The 7,970-nt window shown below is 34.1% G+C and overlaps 1 protein-coding gene across 2 annotated transcripts; it reads right to left on the bottom strand.

Annotated features, from left to right (window-relative positions):
- Nucleotides 1-1,413: 1,413 nt before the first annotated feature.
- Nucleotides 1,414-7,880, bottom strand: pimr214 (Pim proto-oncogene, serine/threonine kinase, related 214). 2 transcript variants are annotated; one of them, XR_015942425.1, is made up of 8 exons: nt 5,702-7,880; nt 4,882-4,944; nt 4,686-4,780; nt 4,545-4,595; nt 3,378-3,756; nt 3,110-3,286; nt 2,154-2,742; nt 1,414-1,989 (listed from the first exon to the last, which is right to left on the bottom strand). XR_015942425.1 is itself a non-coding variant. In XM_088649975.1 (8 exons), the coding sequence occupies exons 1-8, from the start codon at nt 6,180-6,182 to the stop codon at nt 1,675-1,677; spliced, it is 1,347 nt and encodes a 448-aa protein (XP_088506101.1). In that variant the 5' UTR covers nt 6,183-7,880; the 3' UTR covers nt 1,414-1,674. The 2 variants fall into 2 exon arrangements, 1 of the variants encoding a protein (XP_088506101.1); XM_088649975.1 differs by having other exon boundaries at nt 1,414-1,686; nt 2,654-2,742.
- Between the last annotated feature and the right edge of the window lie 90 nt (nt 7,881-7,970).

Here is a 7,970-nt window from a genome sequence, read left to right as displayed (position 1 = left end):
AATTCCTAAGGTTTTCTCGCTTTACCATACATTGAGAACCCACTGCGAGTCTTCCTGCTACGTCAACCTCACATTTGGTAGCAAAATCAGCAGCAATTTTATGTAATTTTATTTTTATAGCTGTATATTGTGACTCAAAAGATCAAAATATTACAAATATTATGGACACACAAGCACTTATATACTTAATATTTGATTGTCATCACATTAGACAACAAAATGACGTTTGCCTGAAAACCTTATGCTGAAATAAGAGCACTTTAAAAGCTTATTTGACAAAAATCATGACTACAACTTTTTTATGTTACTTTAACTTATTTAAATAGGTTAATCATGTATATCGCACACGATAGCTTTTTCTTTATCTGGAGATTATAAGTGTTATAATCTACTTAGGAGTGTTAAAGAATTTTTTTTAGAAAGTTATTGTTCATGCAGGAAAAAATAATGACAATTTTATATTGTATCTTAACCGTTTTGTTTTGTTTTTTAAAGAGCAATATACTTGTTTGGTGTTGGATTAAAGATATATGCGAAATATGTCTGGTTGCATAATGGTAAGAAATCTGGAGACGAGTGTTTTGGCTCAAGATAGCCTAAATATATATATTTTAAATGTTTTCTTGGAAATTACCGAAAGACAAATCATTTATGTAATACTGTTATGTAGAGGGTTTCTGTGGGGTCTTAAAAAGTCTTAAATCTCAAAATCCAAATCTTAGGCCTTAAAAAGCTCTAGATTTACTGTGATACTGTGTTGTTGGTCTTAAATCTTTTTAAACAGGTCTTAATTTTCCTTTGTTCATGCATTGCTATCCAATCTGTCCAAACCCCCATACAATCACCAACAATCCATCTCTATGAAACTGTTAACTTTTTTATTTAAAAAGGTAATGTTTAACTCTATTTATCATAATGGTTTAATTATTTTCCTTACAATGACATTTGTTTCTCCATGTACTGCTGAGGACACTGACCTGGACAGATTGTTGTCCATAGATTTAGTTTATTATAGTTTTTAAATCTTTTAAAACATTTGTTCACTTTAGTATTATTTTAAAGAAGTTTATGTTGGGGAAAAAGCTGTATGGATACGAGTAGAGCTTGCTTGTTTTTACACAATATTTAAAACATTTAGTTAAGAAAAAAATCTAAAATAATTTAATTGTTTATTATTAATGTATTATAAGCATTAAATTATTATTATTATAAAAAAATTTTGATAGGTCAAATAAATTTCTTTTTCATCTGGGTAATTTGAAAAAATCCTTAGTCTTTAGCGCTTTATAAGTCTAAAATTTCATTCAAAATGGTCTTAAAATGTCTTAAAAAGGTTAAACCTGTAAGACAAAAGTAAGAAGTCAGTGTACAATCAGTAACTGGTCACATAATAAATAAAAACAAGACATGATGTTGATTTTATAATGCTTTAATAATTCACCAGTATATAAGAAACACACATGACATATATAGTGCATTTGCATATGTGTATAATAATAATATAATGACAATACATTCAAAACATTCATGACAAATTAATTAATCAACAAAGGCACTCATATGTAAGTTGCCCTGCACTATTAAAGAAGATGACAAGGCAACAATATAATACAAAGAGCAATCCAATGCAGCAGTCCTCAGGTGTGCTAGGGTTGCTGAGTTGTTTGTCCTGTCTTACTCCATGACCTGAAACATAAATCAGTGTTATTTGTCTAAATACATTACATTTTGGACAGAGTTTAAAGGATTAGTTCACCCATAAATGAAAATCCCGTTTTTAATCACTCATTCCAATCCCCTAAGACTTCTGCTCATCTTCAGTAGCTTTTTTTTAGGTGCACAAATATGTTCTTGGACCTTGGTATGATTACACTTAATGTCACATGCAATGTTTTAACCTTTTTTCTGGACTTCTCAGGACTGTTCCTGTCTAAGAAGGATGAGAGAACTCCTGGATTTGATCTAAGACAGAGGTGCTCAACCCTGTTCCTGGAGATCTACCTTCCTACAGAGTTCAGCTCCAACTCTGATTAAGCACACCTGAAGCAATTAATTAGCCTGAACAGCACTTGATAATTACAGGCAGGTGTGTTTGACATGAGTTGCAACTGAAATCTTCAGGAAGGTGGATCTCCAGGAACGGGGTTGAGCACTCCTGATATCTTAATTTGTGTTCTGAAGATGAAAGTCTCAGTGGGTTGGAACGACATGAGGGTGAGTAATTAATAACAGAATTTTCTTTTTTGGGGGGTTAAGTAATGCTTTAAGACTTAAGATCAGCTGTGTCCAAACTTTTTTTATTGAGGGCTAAAAACCAGTCTTGACTGAGCGTGTTGGACCAAAGTATACCAAACTCATTACATTAAAGTTGCCATTGGTGATTTCCTAAGTTATTCAACATTTAAACAAAACTAGAGAGCATTGATTTATATTAACTAATGCTGTATTTATTCGTTCAGTAAAAACAATCCTATTTATAACAGTGGAGTTACACTAGTCAAGCTGCACCTGTTTTTTGCCTTGATGTGCATCGCTGATGTGTTCCTCTATTTATTGAGTGACTATTTATATTTAATATAACATTTAATCGAATCTTTTACTTTTACTAAGATGATCAACAAAAATGAAAGCCATTCAGCTTTAGGCTTCATACCTTAAACCAGTTATGGAGATGCATCTCCTGCAGAGCGAGTCTCTCATCTGGGTTTGGCTGTAGACAACCGCAGATCATCTGGCAGCATTCTGTGCAGAAAGAAGAATGGGGTGTTTAAGTTTAATAGTTTATAGATCTTATTCTACAATGCCGAAGTGCGTTAGTACTTCCGATTCAGTTGCCTATGGGACAAATGACTTGGAATAATAAACGGTCAAACTGCTCGCTCTACACACAAGTGTGTTCATGACTGTACATAAAAAGTAGAATGATATAATAAGACAATGTTGGTGTGCAACATTAACCAGCATAGCAAGCAGTTTTTAACGTCTTAAAATCAATGGAAGTGAATAAGATTGGAAGTCTCGAACCAAAAAAATTACAATAGTTGCACACGCTCGTACGTCAAAAATAGTTATAAGACCTGCTCTCTTCACACTTTGATGAAGCTCTCACCTATTGACAGGCCAGGGCTAGACCAAAGATAGTCCCTGATCAAGGAGTGGTCGGAGACAGTGGGTAAAGCCCCACACATCAATGCGAACAGGACGATCCCTAGAGACCAAACAGTGGCTGGCTGTGCATGGTACCTGCCATGCAATTCGTACTCCGGAGGGAAATATTTTCTTGTGCCTAGAAAAAAAAGATATCATCCAATGGTTTATATGTTTAAACAGAATCTTCAGTGTGTGGTTTTTATGAAAACAAAGTTCATAACACTTACCACAGAAGACTTTGTAGCCTGATTTCTTTACGATCGCACCACAGCCGAAGTCTATTAGCTTTACCTCCAAAGTGTCTGGATTCACCAGGAGGTTTTCAAGCTTTATGTCCCGATGGAAGACACCGCGATCAAAGCAAACGCTCACAGCATAAATGGCCTGCCGCATTATATGGCGTCCCGTCTTCTCATCAAGAGGTCCATCCTTGTGGCGTAAGAAGTGAAGCAAGTCCATACAAGGTATGGGTCGCTCCATGATTATAATGTAGTGGCCATCATTGTCCTCCCAGTCTAGGAGTTGGATTATCTCGGGGACGTAGGGACCATTGTTGGCCATAATTGTCAGGGCAATTTCTGCAGGGAGGGGTTTGTCATAACCAGGCTAAAGGAGAGAAATGATGACAGTTAGACAGTTTCCTGAAGGTCTTTTAATAAAAACTCAATTGTAATCGGACATTAACATACATATAAGGCTCTGAAACAATCTAATCAAGTGGATTTATCTAAATACTGTTGTAAATGGAGTCTTTAGCTTATCTACTTATTTTTCTTCAGATGTTTTATGTAGTAGGCCAATAGTTTCACAAAACCATTTTGTTTTCAATTTTGTTTTAATTTCTACATGATAAAGTCTAGTTTAGATGTAAGCTGCTCGTTCTTCATGTGTGCTGTCATCTTTGTTTAGATCATTATTCAATTACAGTGGTTACCTCTAATTTTAAATGGAAAGCACAAAGCAAAACAAAAGCCTTACTTTAATTCAATTCAATTCAATTCAGCTTTATTTGTATAGCGCTTTTACAATGTAGATTGTGTCAAAGCAGCTTCACATAAATGGTCATAGTAACTGGAACAGTGTGGTTCAGGTTTTAGTGTTTAAGTTCAGTTCAGTTCAGTTTAGCTCAGTTCAGTGTGATTTAATCATTACTGAGAGTTCAAACACTGAAGAGCAAATTTATCGATGCGTAGCTCTACCAATCCTGAACCATGCGAGGCAGTGGCGACAGCGGAGAGGGAAAAAAAACTTCACTTTACTTGCTTACGTACTTACTAAAAGGACAAGTTTTCATTTACTATATAACGTCTTCAATCCCATTTTGTCCCATCCTAAGAAAATCAAATCTAGAATCAAATCAAATCATGACATTGAATTGTATCTGAACTACTCACCACTGTAAGTTCCTTCATCTTCGGTGACTTGACAGTACATTTCACAGCAACCTGATCAACAAAGCAAAGAATTAGCAGTTAGCATGTGGTAGAAGTTTTGAATAAAGCAATGATAAAGCAATGTTTTGTTAGTGAAAGCACCTCAAGTCCATCCCTGCGGCGTGTGGCTTTGTAGACAGAGCCGAATCCACCTTTGCCCAGCTTGTCACCCATTTCATAATGCCTTAAAATGGTGTCTGTCAAAAAATAAACAACTGCAGTCAGTATGATGTACAATTTTAGATATATATATATTTTGTATTCACGTTTGTAATACTAATAACAATTCCTATCTTACCATTTTCTGTGTCGTCCTCCTCTAGCTGCTCAGCAGCAGGGACATGGTCTTCTGAAGCAGAAGCTGTAATACGAATCAAGTCACCGTTGTGTAAATAGCACTTTATATAATACAGATTATCATGTTTTTTAATTAGTCTATGAATGTAAAGTCACATATTTAGACTTATTTTAATTTCATCCCACACAGAAATCTGATATATGTCAATTTGATATACTGTATGTACTGTGTGTGTGTGTGTGTAGCCACAAATATACATATACATATATTATTATAGCTAATATATTTGTACATATTACATATTTGCTTATTTTTTACTACTTATTTTTGCATATATGTACATATTTATAATGCAAATGGTTGAAAAAACAAATATAAACGGCCATTTTTTGCAATCATTTAACATATATGACACATTTTACATGCAAAATCCAAAAATGAACTTGTATGTCATATTTGTAATTTGCATATATTTTCATATATCACATTTCTATAGAACATTTGAGGGATGTAAACATTAACAGTGGTTCTAACATATATCCTGTTTTACATTTTTCATTTCCACAGCTTCCGAGAATACAGAAATTTCCACATATTGATAAATATTGCTATGATAGCTGTTTTAACGTTAAATTATGATTGGATTTGCCTTTTATTAAGGTTATGAAATAGTTTGACATCAAGCAGGAATTGTTCATGGGCCAATGATATTAATACATTAAAATTGTATATACAAGACCAGTTATAAAAATATTTCTTGATTAGAGATTTGGCCAATAAACAATACTTGTATCATAATCACTTGTGAGTGTGATTTTACCTCTACTAGACTTCCAGACGTCCTTTTCTTCTTTACTCGCTTCAGGAACCTCATCAGGCCCAATGGGTGTTACAATGGGCTGACTAGAAACTTTTTGCTCTAACATGGCTTCATGGTAGTTCTTCGTGGCCTGGACCAGGTCGTATTTTCCAGTTTTGTGACGGAAGACTGGCCACTTCCAGAAGCCTTTTTTTACCTTTCTCACTTCTGAAACCTCTTCAGGCCCAACAGGTGTTTCAATGGGCTGACAAGAAACTTTCTGATATACCTCAGCCTCATACTGGTATTTCTTCGCAGCCTGGACAAGGTCGTATTTTCCAGTTTTGCGACGGAGAACTGGCCACTTCCAGAAGCTTCTCTTTTTCTCCTTTCTCCCTATCTCTCCAACCTCAACATGCGGCTCATCAGAAAGATAAAGATGGTTCTCCGGCATGTTGGGGGTGTACTTGAGTAGTACACAGGGACTGTGATCAAACTGCATGATGACAAATGTTTTCTGATAACTTTCTGATAAACTGTAATAGTAAACCGATCAATCTGCAACTCGAAATGCCAAAACTACAACCGACAAAAGCAAGTAGTAGAATGTCAGGCGATGATGTCATCCAGGCGCATTCTAAGAATTTTAATATGGAAGGCTTTGGGCTGTTGTTATTTTTCAAATGTTTTAATTTGTGCAAGTTTGAAATGAATGGGATCCTTTGCTGTTTTGTGTTTATAGTGGTTTGTAAATGCAGCACAGGGTTGCTTACAGGCTAAAATTATTAAGAAACCTGCATGGAGGAGTACATCAGATGTCTATATTGTGCCAATTGTATTGTATTGGGTCAATATTTGATGGCAGCCTCATACACATGCTGCTATCTGTGTTGTTATTAATGTTAAAAGAAGAAAATTACTCACTTTTTGTGACTTGTAAGGATAAAAATTATACATATACATAAATATGAATGTATACGTCCCTTAATTTGTATATACATTTTTAATGAGGTCCAAATATCAAGGTGAACCAACAGAGTGTCTTTATTTTCATACTCTTATTTCTTGGCTATCAATTTTTAATGACATTATGAATAATTAAATTCAGCAAAGAAGCAGTGGATATACTTTAATTCTATGATTTACCACAAATTTTGTTACAAATCTCTGAAATATTCTTGCAAAATATGACATTTTGTAAGGAAATATCCAAGAAAATGTGTATGGCTTTGTCTTGCGTTGACTGCTAAGTGTATTTTATAAATTCTGTGATGTACAGACATGGAAAAACATTCTCAGTTTGAGTAAAACATACGTTTTTGTTTCATTCTACACAATTCTAATCAAATGTATTCCCAATTTATTATAAATATATTGCCATTTTAGCATAAATCATTTTAAAATGTAAGTAGAAGTAAGTTTTAGACCAGTTTATAAAAGTTTAGTTTATTAAAAGTTAAGAAATCAATAGCTTAGGGCACATTAAGCTCATCAAATAAAAATTTTTGTTGTTTTGACCAACTTTTATTGTATGAAAATTAAAAATGCTCTAAATGAGAATGTTTTTATTTAAAGTTTGGAAGAAATTGTATCAGTCCTTTATAGAATAAAACTAATAATAACAGCTTCCTCAAACCCATAACTAGCAAACCCAGAGAAATGGAGAATCTCTAATTCCCAAATGCAGGGTTCCACACAATTTATTCAGGCTATCCCAACACAAATAGACTAAGTTAATGAAATAAATTTAAGTAGATTGAACATAAAACAATTGAGTTATCTCCAAAAAAATCTCAAGAATTGTGTTGCTTCAGCTCATTTTACTTAAGCTGTCTTTTGGCTGGGGGGATGTGTTTATACTTATAAGTGTTTACTTTGATTAATTATGACTGTTTGGTGTCTAATGTGTTTTAAACAATGAACTTATGAACATCTACAGATGTTTATACTTATACCTTTTAATAAGTGTATGTTGGTTTATGTCAAAGGGGCGGGGCTTCGCCTTTAAAAGGCAGCCCAAACGCCAATTCACTGTCAATTAACCTGGCGAGTGAGCAAGTAACTGTGGTGGCGTAAGTAATTTGTGACCTGCGTATACTAGTGAGGTTGTACATATATCATTTGTTTGTTTGCTGTGTATTTGTTCTTTTATTTTTGGTTATTTTGTCACTTTGCTGGGTTTTTAGGTTATTTTGATTTTCACTCTCGCACACTGTAAATAAGTTTATAAATTCCTAAGGAATTCCTAAGGAAATAAGTTTATAAATTCCAATTTTCTTGCTTTACCATA

The sequence above is a fragment of the Danio rerio genome, chromosome 4 (genome assembly GCF_052040795.2).
Source record: "Danio rerio strain M-AB ecotype USA chromosome 4, GRCz13ab, whole genome shotgun sequence".
NCBI lineage: Eukaryota > Metazoa > Chordata > Actinopteri > Cypriniformes > Danionidae > Danio > Danio rerio.
Note: the sequence above shows the minus strand (reverse complement) of the source record. Positions and strands in the feature narration are given on the sequence as shown.